Consider the following 18,165-nt stretch of genomic DNA (forward strand, 5'->3'; position numbering starts at 1 on the left):
GATGCGCCAAGCCCCATAAATTCCAGGAGATCCTGAAGGATGACACGGATCCCGCTTGTCCCCGTACGTTGCTCGTCGTGAAAACTGCTAGCCGTAAAAATTTAACAAGGGAGCTCTTGGACCACCGGGTTACAGAATTTTCGGTGATGCCGAAATGATAGCGAAAGAGAGAGAGAGAGAGAGAGAGAGAGAGAGAGAGTTGCAGAGAAAGAAAGAGAATAGCGTACAACGAGGCTGGAAGGAAGGAGAGAAAGCGAAGGGAGAAGAAAAATCTCTCTTATTAACTGTTCCAATAATGCGAAATGAAGGATGATTCGTGCAACGGAGTGATATTGAAATCCGTTGAAATCCAATATTTATTATTATCCAAGCACAGGCACGGTATCGTTCCGCAGACGGCTATTGTCGCCTCCCCCCTTTCTTCCCCTCTCCCCGATAAAGTAGCCACGGCATTTACGGTAGCTAGATTGGGAGTCTTTGCTTCCGGTATGTCATCGGATTTCCGCTGGTAATTTACACGTTGAATAATCATGCTATTGTTGCAATCTGTCAAATTTTTTTAGCCATTCTTTAACATAATTATGAAAGCATAATTATAAAAGGATTCTTTAACATATCTTCTTTCTTTTTTTTTTTAAATAATTAGTCTTTGTAATTACTGTTTGTTTTGTGCATCGTCGTAAAATATTCTTTAGCGGATTCAACGAGCAATCTTTTTTAGTGAAATTTTAAAAAAGTAAAATTTTTAAAATATTTTAATTAATTTAATAATAGTTTAATTAATTTTAATAATATCTTGCAACAATACAAAGCGATGATTAATAATATACAATTAATTCAATTTTATGAAACTTAAATCGCAATTCGCTGCATAATTTATCAGTGCACTGAAAAAAAATTTACTTAATCTAAAAAAATATTTAGTTGATTACGTTCAAACAAGTATTTATTTAAATTAAGCAAAAATATATTTGAATTAGTAAAATATATTGTCTATTTTACTATTCAGCAATATATTTTATTGATTCAAATATGTTTTTGTTTAATTTAAATAAATACTTATTTGAACGTATTGAACTAAATATTTTTTTGGATTAAATAAATTTTTTTTTCAGTGTGCAACATGTATATTTTGAGAATAATTTTACTTTATGTTAAGTATATTTATAATTATAATAATCAAATATATGGTTTTAAAAAAAGATTAGTTATCAAATTATAAGATAATATTATATAACGATATTCAACTATCAAAAATATTTTAATTTTCATTGTCTACATTAAGAATTTTATATATGACGCAATTGCGTAAAAACAATAGTTGGACGAATCCTTGTTAAAACTTTATCACTGCAATTTAAACGTTTCTTTGGTTGACCGAAGCTGAGGGCGTAATCCCAGATTTCGTCGGAAAAGGAGAATTCGGCCGTTGCTTTCTCGATTCCATTTTTACTCTTTTCTCTCTTTCTCTCTCTCTCTCTCTCTCTCTCTCTCTCTCTCTCTCTCTCTCTCTCTCTCTCTCTCTCTCTCTCTCTCTGTCTGTCTCTCTGTCTCTTTATGTATATATATTTGGCATAAAAACTCGCTCGCATACAATGCTCGCATACACGAGCGAATATGAAAATGCTTCGGCTGCTTAGGAACGTACTTTGCGAATGCTGGCATACGAAGTGGCATTCGACAAACACTGTGCGGCTTTTCAACTCGCGAGAGCTTGAGGCTCAGCAGGCTTATTCAAATCGACCAACGCGCTGGAGAAAAAGGAAGGGAATGAGCGAGAAAATAACGAGGTCAGAAAAAGGATAGACGGAGGATGAAACAGGTTGCCACATTTCGTTTATTTGTTTTTATCCTCGGTTTTAATCTTATAGTGCTTACGCTTTCCTTCGGTAAAATATTTCGATTTGAGAGTAATCTTTACTATTATTAATATTTATCTCTTTTCTTTTTATTCTTCTTTTCTAAAATTTAATTTAATATTTATCTAAAGCAGTTTCTGTTATTACGACAGCTAATGATAATGATAATAATTATATAGTAATATTGATTTTTATTAACAAGAACAGCGTTTCACAGGAACAGAATTTCTTAATTGAAAAAAGAATTGTTAATTTTTCGCCGCTGATCCAAGTAGAGCGAAACGTATTCTCGTCCCGAGTAATCTACTTTCTAAAATGCGGTCGCCTCCAGCAGCGTATATCCTCCGCATACACGGTTATTTTTTTCTCTTTCTCCCCTTCCCTCCCTCTTGCGAGATATCGCTCGCGAATTTCGTTTCACAGTCGTCTCAGGTGGTCTCGGTCGGACAAGTATTTTAAAACCGCGGCGGCGACCCCCGACGATCGAGTATCCGTGCCCAGTTCACCCGGTGGCTCGTTTGAATTTTAGAACGATAGTGGAAACTCGTGTATCCTCTCGCACGACTCGTGAATTTAACTTTCCGGCGAGCGAGAGCAGGTCGGGGGCGGCGAGGAGAGGGTGGAAGCGCGGGCTGGCGCGAATTAATTCACGACCTCCTGACGAACCGTTTTCCGCCGAGTTATTCCGTTGTATCGCCGACACAACACCGTCCCCACCGCCTATCTCTCTCTCTCTCTCTCTCTTTCTCTCTCTCTTTCTGATGATGTCGCACGCGTGCGTTGAGGGAATTTTCATCCCGTGAAACTTGAGAGATATTTCGACAACGAGAATTAAACGGCAAACTGTCCCGGTTACGTCATTTATTACCGTGAAAACGTATCCATTTAATGTATATCGTCCCAGAAATAATACAAGTCACAAGTGACTTAACTCGTACTGTTATTTTTGCCATCCTCAAACCGATACAGGTGAGTTAACGTATGTTTGACACATTTATTAAGGAGTAAGTGTTTTAAAAAAATGTAAAAAAATTTATATATCTCCTTTGATTCTTCTAAATAAAGACCAAAATAATAAATTTAAAAAATCATTTGCTCATATATATATATATATTATCGCACGACTATTCGTTTTCGAAGAATTGATATTGTTAAAAATTATATGGACAAAATTATCAGTACAGAGTACTGGTTAAAGATAAAGGTTAAAATTAAAAAAGGTAAAAAATTAATCTTATACGACCGGAAGAACGAGACGCGTCTAGGGGGGAACCTTGATGGAAAATTCAGGAGAGAAGTGGGGCAGAGGTTGGTGAAAAAAGCGACGAAGGAGGACGAGTTCAGCAGTGACAAGGAACATGAACGATGGGTGCGATGGTGGTGTCGGCGAATTTGAAAATAAAATTTGACGTTTTTATTGAAATCCGAGGACGGAACACCCGCACCGCGGTATATACGTGTAATCCTTCACGTCGACGAGGTACGAAGGATATGAGGGGGAGGGGGGAGAGAGGGTTTAATAGCGCAGTTACGAATGATGGATCTTAACTCAAACGTCCCTGTCGGACGTAATAATCCATTAGTGCACGAAGATAATAGTGCTGCATTTTGAAAATTTTCTAGAAGAAGATAAAAATTTTCTAGAAGAAAAAAAATTCAACCACTGAACCGATTTTGTTTACTTGGTAACGCTCTGATTGAATCAGTTTTTTTCGTATCTTTTTCAAGAAAATCTTAAGCGATTCGTTATTTAAAGATCAATTAATTAATATATATATATTTGTATATATTCTTTTCGCATTTACTGTTGTCTTTTATGTCTTATAATAGTATTAGTCTTATCAAAGAGACTTGTTCTGATGAATAAATAAGTAAATAAAATAACGATTAGCGAAATCAAGAATTAACTTTCTATCGCGAGAAATCGTCGCGTCATGATGTATTAAATCCCTGCAAATTGTCGAGTATTATAAAGTTATGTAACTTTGCTCGTTACGAACGATGAATAAACAGAAAAAAGACCTCTTTCTCTCTTTCAAGTGTCCATTTAATAACATTGGCGAAACTTCCCGAACGAGATTCCAACTTGTTGACCCAGTCTGCCGATTCTCGCCCGAGCGCAAAGTAAGTTTTCGTGATCTCTTTCGCTTTTTCTCGCCGCGTACAGTTTCGATTTAACGACTAGGCGAAATCGCGTCGGACGGTTCGCGTGTCGCGTCATTTCGTGCATTTAAAAGGGAAACTCGTTCGATCGCCCGCTCTTGCCCTTCTCGCCCTCTGCGAGGGAGAGAATCGCACGGAATCGGCTCGCAGCCTCTAGGTATGTTGGCGCATCGGTTTAGGCCCTCGTAGGTGGTAATTGCTCGAGAATCGATTTAGCCGCTTGCACTCAAGCGACGTCGCCTTAACCAATACAACACGCCGCGAACGATGATATTTCTGTCGATAATAATTTACCCCCGATACGAAATGCCGCGTCTTTGCCGGCCACCATTCGAGAGAGGTTGAAACGAAAGTGATGGAAGAATAATAGCGAAACAATATGCAAAATCAAAATACGACGCGAGAGATGGCAGGTTCGATTCAAAGCGAAAAAGATATTGTGTGAGAAAAAGTGAAGTAAATTCCGTATCGAAAAATCGAGATCTGTTTCGAATTTTTATCGTTTAATCTTGTGAAATATACCTCCAAGTTCTTTCCTTTGATCCGCGTTTTATATCATCCAAATCATAATTTACGCTTCCTATCATCCGTATCATCGTGATCGATGACAATTGTATTTCTTACTAAATTTTTTTTGTTCGCATTTACATGCCGTGTCTTCTACATCGTGTTCAAACACCGAAAAAATATGACAGAAAGGGGAATACTTTCATGTATGTATCGCTTGAAATGAAATACGCTTCGGTACTATTGTTACGCGATTAAACGACAAGCTAATCTACAACGATAATGAATTGCGTGGAATTCGAGGAGAAACGGGCGGGGCTGTAAAGTGAAACGGGACGGAATGTACTTATTTTCATGCGGTTAATGCATCGTGTAACGTAATATAGTGAAATGAAACGCGCGATTAAATCCCCGCTCGACAAAAATTCGAAGTGATCTCAATTAATCATTCGTCCCGTTGAAAATTTCAACGTTATGTTTACCGGTCGCCAAACTCCCTCCCCCCCTCCAAAAAAAAAAAAAAAAAAAATTACGGAAACGAGCTGGAACATGACAAACGATCCGTTAACTTCTCGTCTCCCCCTCCCCCGTTCCCCTTGGGGTTTCTTCACTCGATCGTATCCCCGCGTGCTGCAACTGTAAGTGATATATTCCGTGAAGAAGAAGAAGTAGCAAAAGTAGTGGAGTGGCTCGGAGATCTCGGCACGCGGAAGATAAATAATCCCTCGGAAATATGTGTGCGACGATAACGTTTTTCGAAATGCGGCAGAATAATAAGCGAATATTTTCGTGACACGTAATTTCGTTTGCGAATACCATCTCGATGTACGATCTGCCCCGTGGGGAGAGCTGGCCGGAATCTCGATAACCGCGCAACCAATCTGCTCGAACCGTGGCCGAACAGGTCAGTAGGTCGCTTATCCTATGTGTACGTTATATACATATATATATATATATATATATATATATATATATATATATAACAATTTCATACATTCCTGCGGTAGAGATCTACCTAAATAACCCCATTTTCTCGATCAGATAACATATCTCGATTATCGATGAAATATTGTTCTTTTTGTTTTTTTAATTACACGTGATACCCGCATGTTTGCAACGTGTTTTAAATACACGTATCGTTTATATATCACGCTTTATTGGATTTTTTGCATTTCTCTCATTATAGACTCTCTCTAATAAAATAATAATTTTAATTACATCGCCGGGCAGATGCGCGATCAATCTTCGACGCGAGCTCGCGTTTTATTTACATTGCAAACCTTTCTCCGATGAAAATCACGAATATTCTTCTTGCCGATTCTTCGCGTTTGCGTGTTCGGTGGTTCCTACGTGTTGCGAATTCACGCGGAAAAAAGAATGTAATAAAATCGCGACCCCCTGATTGCACGTGGCCGTTTGGGACCACGTGTGTTTGTACCCAGCCACCGGCTCGTTACCGCCATTTTTACGATTTTAGAAGAATGCAGCTGATTGTAGATTCGTCGAATTGCCGTCTTCTTTAATATCGGAATGGATCGTCTTGTAATTTCTACATTTTTCGTAATGAAGTCAGGTATAAACGCGTTTGCGTGCATTTATCGCTTGACGCAAAAGACGTGTTCGAAAAGCGCTTTCGAACCCGATGTAAATGCAAGTTTCATGTCGCAAAAATTCGCTACGGGCCAAAAATTCGTACATGCCGTTAAACCGGGGATTTTCACGGAGAAAAAAAAAAGCTTTGCTCTTTATCTCTCGAAAAATGTTTTCTCTCGATGACGGAAATGCAATTCCGACGATCTTTCTCCGAAATCTTATTCCTTTCCAGTGGCATATAAAGCGTATCTCAACGGCGGTGGGGAAGCTTAAAATTAAATCAATTAAAATTGCGGTGAGCACACGTGTCACTTTGGCTTTTCCACCGCTCGAATACACAGAATCACCCATATTCCGACCGCTTCTGAAATTATCGGCGCGGTCGGAACGAGGCCCATTGATTACACCACTGATAATTGCCATTACAGCTTCCATTCAGGTCGATCTCTTTCGCTCGTCTCGCATACCTGGCGAGCCCCATCGCGGATTTTAATATCCACAATGTGGAATTGAAAACTACAATTTAGAGTCGGAATATAGTTTGCACGAAAATTGAATACAACTAATTTATTTGTCGACATATTATACATGTATTTTAAGTGTCTTAAATAATTTTTAAAATGCCGGTAAATATTTATACGAGATTTACGGTAAAGGCAAATGCATACACGTAACCAGCGTAAGCAAATTAGATTTGATATTTACAGAAGCGGACTATGTTACACGTGTACGACATTGCACGCAAAACTAGACTCCCTGTTTGCAGAAACGGACGGTTACTTCGATCTCCAAAGCGACGTTGTATCTAGAACTACTGGTTCTCTACCACGCGTACCCTAGGATTACATTTTGCCTGCGAGCGATACTTCTCTGAGATACACTTGCGCGTATGTATAACTTCTGATTAGTAGTATCGCACACGATATCGATCTTCGTGTTACTTGTTGAAGTAAGTAATCTATGCATCGCGTAAAATATATCGTTTGCTTTTGCAAACTTCTAATTAAAGGAAAAAGTGAAAGGAGTAAGAAAACGCATAATATTGTCGCATCGAAGTATTCCATTATGTAAGTTCAATTGATGTTCAGTCGAGAGACAGAAAAAGACCTTGCGTATATGTTTATAATTTAAAACTACTAAATAAAAAAACTTTATTTGAAAAAAACTATTTTAAAAAGGAACTGGATAGCTCAATTATGTTAAAAGTTAATAAATCTAATATATTCGCAAAGACTTTGTAAATTTTAGTTTTTAAAATATAAAATTAATAATTAATTTGTGAGTTAGAGTAAAGATTTACTTTATAAAATATAATTTAATTTCAAAATTGTAAAAATTATCTTATATTTTATAAAAAAATTCATCTTGTCAAACTAACTTTTTATAGTGATAATGTAAGTAGAAAAATTTTATAGTGACTAGAGTACATAAAAATTCAGGAAAATAAAAATTTTAATTTTACAAGGCAAATCTTTATTTATCTCGCCAATTAATTATTATTTTATATTTTAAAAAGTTAATTTTGCGTAATGTCAAATTCAGGAATCGCGAAATTTATTAGATTTCTTTTAACGTTTATTAGATTTATTAATTGATCCGTTTAGTTTCTCCTTAATCTATAATCTGACAACATACGTACATATGAAAGTATTAAAATATTTTATTTTTCCGATACCTAAGTCTTTCTTGTCAAGTTTTGACAAGTCAAAAATATGTTATAGTAAGTACATCAAAATAAATGACATGCGACATGTAGAAGACGTGACAAGTTCGAAGATGCTATTCCGAGCCGTGCGATTAATAAATCTAATATCTGGTTATATTATGTGATCAAATGAGACGCGCGTGCTCTGCTCGCGATAAACTAGAACGCGATGAAATTCAGTTTCCTTTCGGAGCTCTATCGGGCTTTCGCCTGTCGTCAAATCAATTCACTGTAACGCGATGTACTCCGATAAACTTTATTTCTTCGCAATATGTCGCGATCGTTAATTGCTTAATTTCGGATTTTACTCGTCGGTCCTGATTTTACTCGACTGATTAAACTCGATAACGAAATCTACGACGAATAAATTTCACGTATATACACGTGTCTCTCCCGCAACGAAAACCGATTTTGTGAATTGGTGAATAATTCCGCCGAATCTCTCCACCTTTCCGATCTTTTTGCATCGCAAAATTTGTGTAATGCAAAAAAATATGGTAAAATCTAAAATAATAAAAACCTCAAAAAACAAATATTATATATATTTTTATTTTATTTATTTGTTTTATTAATTCTTTTACAATAAAGCAAAGCAGATATTCTTGATTTATTTATCGGATGTCTTTATCGGATGTTGAATCAAGAGTTGCAGATTTGATAAATAATTTTCCTTATCAAAATATAAAAAGATTGTCGAGTGATTGGAATTGATTGCGGAGAGAAATAAGAGAACATAGAGAAAATATACCACGCGTGTATCATTTTTGATCGCGCAAAAATGCGGCGAAATATTGCCCTCGGTGCCTCGGAGCCTCGTAGAAATTAAGCTTCCCGGAGGAGGGGTGTCATCGCCCGTCGTAGATTGCTCCGGATGATGCACGATACGCTATGAGCCTCATTTAATTTGCTGTCGTATACGCAGCTTTTACGAGGTAAATTGCGCGAAATTATCGGCGACACCGCTAAACGTTATGCGAATATCACCATGCTCGTCAGCCAGACGTGACATTCAATTATTATTACGTGTCATTACAATTGCAATACGTAATTTAGAAGTAGGGCCAATATTGATTCTCTTTCTTATCAGTAATCAATTAAGTCTAAAGAATAATAAATTAAATTCTAATATTAAGCACATTGTAACTTTTATAGTAATTCAATTTTTAGTCGTATCAAAAAACATTGACAAAACTGTGGAAAATTTAACTGTGTTGAATTATTAATTATATAAAATGTGAATTTGTGTCGCGCTGTAGCAATATTTAGTACAATCTGTGATATATATTGCACGAATAGAATAATTTATTGGTTGCCTTTTGTACAGATATTATGAAATGTAATTACAAAGTTTGTAAGAAAATATGTATTTATATATAGATATATATATATATATATACCCGATATTGCAGGGTACGTGCAATTACGAGTTACAAATTACGAACGAGCGCGATACCAAAGGAGAGGACGTACTTGAAGAAAATGAATTGGAAATGAATAGCAACATCGAGAAAAGCAATTCGCACGCTCTTGCGCATCGACTTTGATGCGGATTTAATTAATCTACGCCCGGAGCTTAGTCCGTGCGCGCGCAGCATCAAACGAGCTTAACACAGGGGCTTTCGCGAGACGTTTTCCATGCGAAAATCCTACAGTGATATCTTCTTAACGCTTCTTTGCCATACCGAGGTACTTAAAAAATGGAGAGAAAAAAAGGGGAAAGAAATCAAAAAGAATTAAAAAGAGGTGTAGAGGACCGAGAAATCGGAGTGAAATGCCACGGCGAAAATAAAAGAGCGAAAAAGGTAGCTCGCGCCAAAATAGAAAGAGAAAGAGAAGCGTCGGTCACGTCGATTGATTGGCACGCTGACGTGCGTGGCCACGATGGATGACGCTTTATTTTCCATGGTACACCTCGATTATGGATTGAAAAGCGGCCATAAATCCTCGTGAATAGTTTACAGGTACGTTCCGGCAGGTGGAACGGAGGTTGAAACGAGAAGGCAGGGAGGGGGAGAAAATTTCATCGCGGCATCACGAGGGAGAGAGAGGATAAGGCAGGCGAGGGTGGGAAAAGGAAGGATGGCCGGGTGGAAAAAGAAGGGAAAGGGGAGGAAGAGGCCGTGGCTCGAGCCAGTCAGCCGAGGTGTTGGCGGATGATGTTACGGTGGATGCCCGAAAATTGAATTCGTCGGAACGCGAAACGCGGTTTGATTAAGTGCTTTCGTCAGGTAGCCGATCCGTATCGTACCCGATAACGTTAACGTTCTCGATTTTTGATCGCGAGATTCCGACTCTCTTTCTCTCCCTCGCCGCGTCAGGTCCAGTCACGTAAAACTTATTCGTTTAATCGTCTCTTAATTGCGCTTCTCTTCAATTGCGATATTTTTCTTTGTGCGCGGTATGAAAACTTTTCTGTACGTCGCGTCGAGAAACTTTTGCCTTCTGAAAATACAACGTGCAAGCGTTTTGCTTTCATGATTGCCTTGCTAAGCTCCGATAAGCAAAATTGGCGAACAACGCATAGAAATTTCTTTAACGTTAAAGACAGGGCAATATTAGTAGCTGATTATATCGAATCGGTGCACCACACGCGAATCTAATTGCACAAATATGTATATGTTTGATAAGAAGTTGGTGCATTGCCAAAGTGCTGAGACTGCGCGAACAGCAAATTTAAATAATTTTTTTCTTTCCAAATTGGTTCTAGAATCATTCGTGAAAAAAAAAACGTTGAAAATATCGTAAAATTTGCGAATAAATCATGTTTTATAAGCCAGTAAATATGCATCTTTTTCTGATAAATCATATAATATTTCGAAAAAAAAAGAAAAAACTGCATTCTCACATATACGTATATTCTCGACTCAGGATATATGTAAATAAATTCATCGCTTATCTGATATATCAAGTAAAAATATTTGCGTTAAAATAGTAAATCAGAGGTGATTTCAGGAGTTTTTTTTTAAATTAGGAAAAATTGGTGAAACACATTTACAAGTATGTTTGTACATACTTAGAGAAAATTAGCAGAAAGCAACAAATAGAAGCTAAAACGCGATGCCTGAGACCGCATAATTTACAATAAAAAAATTAAACGCAGCAAAAGAATGAAGGAGAGAAAAGCAAAGAGAGGAAGGAGGCGAGTATCATAACCACGTTGATAAAATGCCGGATACGTTCGACGTATGCGCGTAACTTCCAAAATAATGGAAAAAAGCAAGAGAAATATCCTGGTCGGTTTTTTTATCCGACTCCGCTTCGATTTCGCGAGAGCGAATATTCCGCGAAAAAATATCACCGCGCTTAATCCGTGAATGATCATAGCTGCATGCCGGCCTCGATACATGCATATCCTATGCCGAATTTGTACCAAATACAGAAGAATGGAATACAGGAGGTTTTCGAGTGACAGCTTTGTGCATAATTCAAGTGATGTAAACATTGTGTCTAAGCGCGTGCTACTTTCGCGAATCGTACGTCACGAAAAAATCGCGCGAAAGCGATTCCCTAAAAATTTCGCTAAACATTTATCAAGTATGTTAATGAAAAAAAAAAAAAAAACAATTAAATCATCAAATAATATTTTTAAAAGAAAAACGGAAGTTTTAGGTCTCGTATATTTATCTTTAAACGCGCTTACTTTAATTCAACATTTTTAATTTTTTTTTTTTTATTTCTTTGCATAGATGCAGTTTTATATATATTTTATTTTCTTCTATTCCTCGACTTGTGGCCCTTATACAAATTTTCCTTCCTATTGCAGTTCCACCGGAACAGCCAACCATCTTGGATCGGTGGGGTCGCATCTTGAACGGCACAGCTGGCCCTTACGAGGAAGGCGATGCACCGTATCTCACGTGTCGCGTCACGGGCGGTAAGCTGGCACAAAATACAGTAATATAATATGTATGCGCTGAGAAACGTTTATCTGCGTCCCCGCTAACTGCACCCGACACATCTGCACTCGGTTACATAGGGTGTCCTAAACGGAGCGAACTACCCTTTTCGTTTATAAGCTCTTCGGTTGATTTAGAATCGACATTTTCCTTAAAAAAAAAAAAAAAAAGAAAAGAAAAGAGCTAAATTATACAATAGTCTTCAACTTAGCAATGATTGAAGGTATTAAAAGAGGATTTTTTATTACGATTAACATTTGAAAAAGATAATGTCCGCGAGGATTAGGAACAAATCAAGGCGCGGCTATGTTTCACCTGGGAAGAGAATTCTTTCCCGTTGAATCCATCTCGAGAAGAGAAGTGCCTCTCTTTCTTGCCGTCGAATCTCCTTCTCAAGTCACACGCTGCGCATTTTCGAAAGGTCGTCGCTCGCGGCAACCTCACCGCGAAATCGTTTGCGGAAACTTCGATCGCGCGGTCGGAGTCGTTGGTGTCGCCGGTTATTAGATCAGCCAACTTTTTATCGGCCGTCGTAGCTAAGTGAAAAGTTCAGCGAGACTCTCGGTCGCTCTTTACTCCCCCGAGTGCGGGAGAGTGCCGGTCTGCGATGGATCGGGCGGACGAAAGAGAGAAGAGCGGAGAGAGGGCGCGAAGGGAGCACTCCCCGCTGTTTACTTTAGCAACTGGATCTAAATTTCTGTTTATAACTGCGGCGCAACTTCTTCGACAGCCCGCCTTAAAAGATTATTTCCAACCCTCCATTCGTTTTCAACCCCTGCTTCTTGCGTGCCGCCCATCCTCAATGCCGTCGCTATGCCTGTCTGACTGCTGGAGGTGAGGCATCCTCCGAGCTTTCGGCATGATTAAGCACATCGCGCTCCTTTCGGCTCGCTCGCTCGTTTTCGGGACTGTAGGAAATACAGGGGTGTGGAGGAGACGAAACGTCGTTGAGGATCTTAAGTCGCGTCGCGACAAAATTTTCGGGCAAACTCGACTCGCGCATCCGCGTTCGTTTGAATATTCATTGCCGCTCTGTCGTTGCGCGTCTCTCTTTCTACTCTCTCTCTCTTTCATCGTTATTTAATTGTTTCAATCAAGAATTCGTACAAACGCAGATTCGGAGATGCAGCGCATTATAATTTGAGGATTTATAAATTAATTAAGATTAAGAATTTATTACTCGTCGTCTTTCGCCGAGAAACAGAAGGAGAGTTCTGTTCTTGTAAATTGGCAGCACGTTAAACATTTTAAAGGAATATTTTTTTTTATTGTAAATATTTTGACAGTTAAATTTAATTCGCGACAACTTTGTCATTTGATAACGTAGGATAAACTAGGGTATTATGGCCATCTTTTCCGTACGGCCATCATATCCTAGTTTATCCTACGTTATCAAATGACAAAGTTGTCGCGAATTAAATTTAACTGTCAAAATATCTACAATAAAAAAAAATATTCCTTTAAAATGTTTAACGTGCTGCCAATTTACAAGAACAGAACTCTCCTTCTCTTTCTCGGCGAAAGACGACCGAGTAATAAATTCTTAATCTTAATTAATTAATCTTAATTAAGGCTGTAATTTTTTCAATAATCGCTACATAGTGTGCTTTTTTAGTCATTACCAAAGATAATCGATATTTACAGTAGTTTATGTGCATATATTATTCGAAATAACGATATTGTGAATTTTATATCATATTTTTACTTTTGACTACCTGCAAAGTTTTTCATTTATCCATTAAAAACTGTTATAACGTCGAATAAATTACAGTTAAGCTATCTTAATCGACGTTAGACATATTATAAAGATATGTAAATTGTTATATGATCTATAATTTTTATTTTTGTTTTCACTATTTTTTGATAAATATTATGGCCATCTTTCTGTCACTATGGTCATCTTTTCCTTAAAAGTTGGGCCAATGCTTATGTTGTACTATTTTGATAATATAAAATTTCTGTTAAATATTTTCCTTTTAATTCCGATAATATTACGTAGTTTAAGCTAAGTGAAAATAATATGCCAAACATTATTAAAAAATAACAAAAGTAAAAGTATGTTTTTTTGCATTTGAAAAAACTGTGGCCATCTTACTCGAGTTTATCCTATTGTCATTGTTATATCACATTTACATGAATAATTATCACAAAATCAGTTAAACGCTGCGTCTTTTATGGCTTGGTTGCCTCAACCATGCGAAACAATATCGGTTCTTTCCACCAAAATGCACAAATATGTTGAATCGATGTAATCTGTCAACGACAAATTCCTATCGAATCGTTTGAATCCATCGGTGAACAACGTTATACATCACGATATCGTCCATCCTTCCTGCACGTTCGTTAAAAACAAAACAAAGAGAGAGAAAAAAGATATAGGAGGCTTCGTTACTGCGAGAGGAAATGAATCCTGTTGTTAGAATCGCTCGGTTCTCGAACAATCATATTAGTCATCGTTGCCAAATGCCGGGCAATGGATAACGGCGATTCGCGATGTGCCCTTGTTCATCGGCGAGTCCCGTTTCGACGGATATATCGAAATATACGAAGCCGGGAATATTGCCGTATGCAGATTCAATGGGAATTGCATTCGCGTTGCGCATCGATCAAACGCACTGCGGCGTATAAATTGAATATCGAAAAGATCAGCTTATCCTTAACAATACGTTCTACGTCGCGCCAAAGATTCTTTCGCCGGTGAATCCGTCGTTTTAATTTCGTTGTATATAACGCTTACGATAAATAAAAGAAAGAAAAACTATTTTTTTTCATCTGCCTTTTTTTTGTATTTTTAATCGTTCGAGCTCGCTGGCAGAATCCACCATTCGATTCGTGGCTGCATTGTAGAATCCGACGCCGACATATAATACGAGCATTAAATGTCAGGTGAAGTCTTTTGCTAGGCAGAGAGAAAAAGCGCGCGAGTGAAGAGAAAAAGAAATAGGAGAGAGAGAGAGAGAGAAAGAGAGAGAGAGAGAAAAGTCGTGTGTTTTTATTTAAAATTAAAAGCTAGCGCTTGTTAAAACGATCGGGATGACGTACCCGGTTGTAAGTGACAGGCTGACACGTGATATTCCGCTCCGCCGGGACCTTTTTTGCGCGAACGAACGTGCGTAATTCGCGTAGTTATCAAAACGCCGAAAACAGATACGCGCGGCGGAGAAAGAGATATCATCAGCCAGCATACACTTATGTAATAGAATTACATAGATATATATATATATATATATATATACACATCTTTGCCTTTTCCTAGTAATGACGTGCGCACGTTCGAGCTGAATTATCGAATTTTACGAAAGTTAAACGGTTCCAATGCATCTCCCGCCTGCGGCGGCCGTTATTTCCGCCGCTTGTTATCTTTTACACGCGTTTATCCGAGTCGCGGATCCGCGCTAGAAAATTGTGTCGGAGAATTCGCGCAAAACCTGCATCTCGGATACGCCCCGGACGGTCTAATCTTCATAAAGCGAATGCAACTGCCGCAGCCAACCGCGACGCAAAATCCAAAAATGGGAATCGCGTGTCTGTTGTTCCCCCCCTCTCTCTCTCTCTCTCTCTCTCTCTCTCTCTCTCTCTCTCTCTCTCTCTCTCTCTCTTTTTCTCTCGCTTGCTCGCGAGGCGATTCCCCTAGTTTTGTAAAAACGGCGCCGTATGCCGCGTAATTAAGCGGCGCGCAATGTCGACGTTGATGTAATAAAAATGAGAATTTAATATCGCGCTCATCATTCTCGAGTTTGCTGTCGCATTTACCATCTAAACGGATCATCGATCAATGATAAAATGCTGTGCGCTGCATGTACGTAAATAAGATTTTGAATAAGTCGCGCGAATACCTGCACGCAATCCCTTTGACATTAGAGAGACATTAACAATCATAGCGTCGCTCGTTTTAATTTATACGTAAATTTTACGCCGCGTAAGCACTTTTAAAAAGTCAATTACTGCCGTAGTATTCTTTTTCACGTTCTTTTTTTTCTCCTTGAAATAAACGAAAAGAATCGGACGAAGAGAATCGAACCGCGATTATATACTTCTCCCTCAAGTACTCTCTTACACGCGACTTACAAGTAAGCCTAACCCTCTCATACGAGATATATTCGCGTTATCTATAATTTATGACAATGCCGGCGAGAAAATTTTACGACTCGCTTCGCACACAGAGAGAATTTATTGCCAATTACTTGACTTCGTGCCCGGAAAGAATCGAGAGTCCCTCCACGAGGATGTATACGCGCTTGAAGGACTCTTCGCCCTCCTTTTCACCGTACACGCGGGAAAAATTTTGCTCCCTTTCTTTCGTCCCATCTCGTATAAATTCCGATATCGCTGCTTGATCATCGTTGATAGCGGCCCCAGAATTCATTCAAGAAGGGTGCAACCTCGCGACTCCACGCTCCGTATTCCGATCGCACCTCGAATCGTTCGTGGAAATGAAGAAACGATTATCGGCGTGCGAGGGAAACGAATGACTCTCGAGGACAGTTGTTAAAAAAAAAAAAAAAAAAAAAAAGTAACAGTCTCTCCTCGCCGCTATTCTCGCACAAACCAAAGGAAGAAATAATTTTGTCATCGATGGGACCCACGGGAGAGTGAGAAAAACAACACTTTTTGGCATACGATGCTCATGGACGAAGCATCCGCGTCAATCCCGGCAACAAGCTCGTGACAAAAATCGAGATGTTGGATTCGATTTCGAAAGCCTGGTATTTTTAAAACAACGCACTACAATTAAATGCAAATTCCATGCCGTCGAATATGCAATTTCTCTAACAAGAATATTAATATCGGGGTGAGTTCCATGGAAAAATTACTTTCAAATATTTAATATTTAAAAATATTATTTACGATAACTTTTTGTTATATTTATAATAGACTGTTGCGTTTTTTAAATTACGATGCGCATACTTTTGACATTATTTGAACTTGGTTATGCAATATCCCCAGAAACGACAATTTTATATCGCGCTATATATGCGATAATAATTGCAAATAATTACTGTGTTCGAAATTTTTTAATAAAATGTGATAAATCAATATATATTCTTGATATGAAAAATTTATCTTAAAATTTAAATTGCGTAGAGTATTTAAACTTGAAATATCATTGAGAGAGAAGTAGAAAGTAATTTACAGGTGGTAACAGTTTTATACGTAAACGTCAAACTCAATGACAATTAGGTTTGCTTATTTTGTTTGTATTTTTTACACTCAAATTTTTCGCCTCTTTTCGTCTCTTTTTTTCAAAGTCTGAATATATTTGCGAAAAATCAAAATCTTAGGATTTTTTCAAACACATTTGCATACATAATAATGTATTAAGAAATTACAATAATCAATCAAATATCTAATATATAGGATACCATATTGCTTCTTTTACTAAACGAGTAATTGAAATATTACCCGGGAATATAAGGAAAAAAAAGAAAAATAAAACTGGAAATATATAAAACTACAAATTGCATATAATGATCGTCAATTTTCAGTTATCTCTCCCTTATAGTAATAGACACTGTAGCGAGCCAGTTTATTTTAGCTAGTATATGTACATGGAACAAACGGATATTTTTCTGGCTTCCTCCACATTTTTTCGAGTATATAACTGCGAAGCACTCTCCCTATTTCCCCGGAGCGTACGTATAAACTGCGCCGCGTTTATCGGAGTATTCGGATAAAACGATACGTATTTATTCTTCGCCAAATCTCTCCGTTCGGCGCGCGATATATCGTCATATCGAACATCACCGGATGTTCCCTAGCCGCTGTAATGGAAACGCGCGCTCGCGTAATTGCATAATTAAATATTTAATTAAATAGATTCACCGGCCGTAGATAATTGCGATCTAATTTATATCGATGATTAAATATTTGCTCTTCTATTAAATCGCATGACGATGATTATTTACGTTTCAAATTTCGTAGTTATGGTTCATTCAGACTGTTAGTTCTCTAAAGAGAACTACATTATATTCTCGATGTTGCAGTTTCGATGATGTGGATAATAAAAAAATAGCTGCATCATATCCGCTTATATCGGAAAGTTGAATTTCAGAGCAGCACGTATCCGCGCGATATCCGAAATAGGCAGTATTTGACTGTAAAAATTCATTCACGTTTACCGTGGTATTGAAACTAAAACGGGATGGGAGGGGGGGGGGGAAGGTATTGAAACTGCCCTGGCAGGAGGAGAGAAAGAGTAACGATAAGAGTGACGCGGGATCGACAAGAGAAAGCATCGAAGGAATTTTTTTTTACGATACGCCATGTAGAAAATTCGCCGGACATCGAGAACCGAAAGTTTTTATCGCGACGCGAGAATCGATATTGGCCGGCGATCGGCGCTACAATTCGAATATGATAGCGCATACGATATGATGCGCAGCATCTCGGGAAGCTCTCCCCAGGGGAGGGGGAAAACATAATCCTGCATCAGAGAGTAATC

The 18,165-nt window shown here is 38.1% G+C and overlaps 1 protein-coding gene across 4 annotated transcripts in view; it reads left to right on the top strand.

The window, feature by feature from the left end:
- Positions 1 to 18,165, top strand: part of LOC140665638 (kin of IRRE-like protein 1) — a 366,422-nt gene that overhangs the window by 286,011 nt on the left and 62,246 nt on the right. For all 4 annotated transcript variants that reach the window (XM_072891964.1, XM_072891961.1, XM_072891963.1 and 1 more), the window contains exon 4: positions 11,591 to 11,701. In XM_072891964.1, the coding sequence (XP_072748065.1) occupies positions 11,591 to 11,701 (111 nt within the window). The remainder of the gene's footprint in view (positions 1 to 11,590; positions 11,702 to 18,165) is intronic.

The sequence above is a fragment of the Anoplolepis gracilipes genome, chromosome 5 (assembly GCF_047496725.1).
Source record: "Anoplolepis gracilipes chromosome 5, ASM4749672v1, whole genome shotgun sequence".
In the NCBI taxonomy this organism is placed as follows: domain Eukaryota; kingdom Metazoa; phylum Arthropoda; class Insecta; order Hymenoptera; family Formicidae; genus Anoplolepis; species Anoplolepis gracilipes.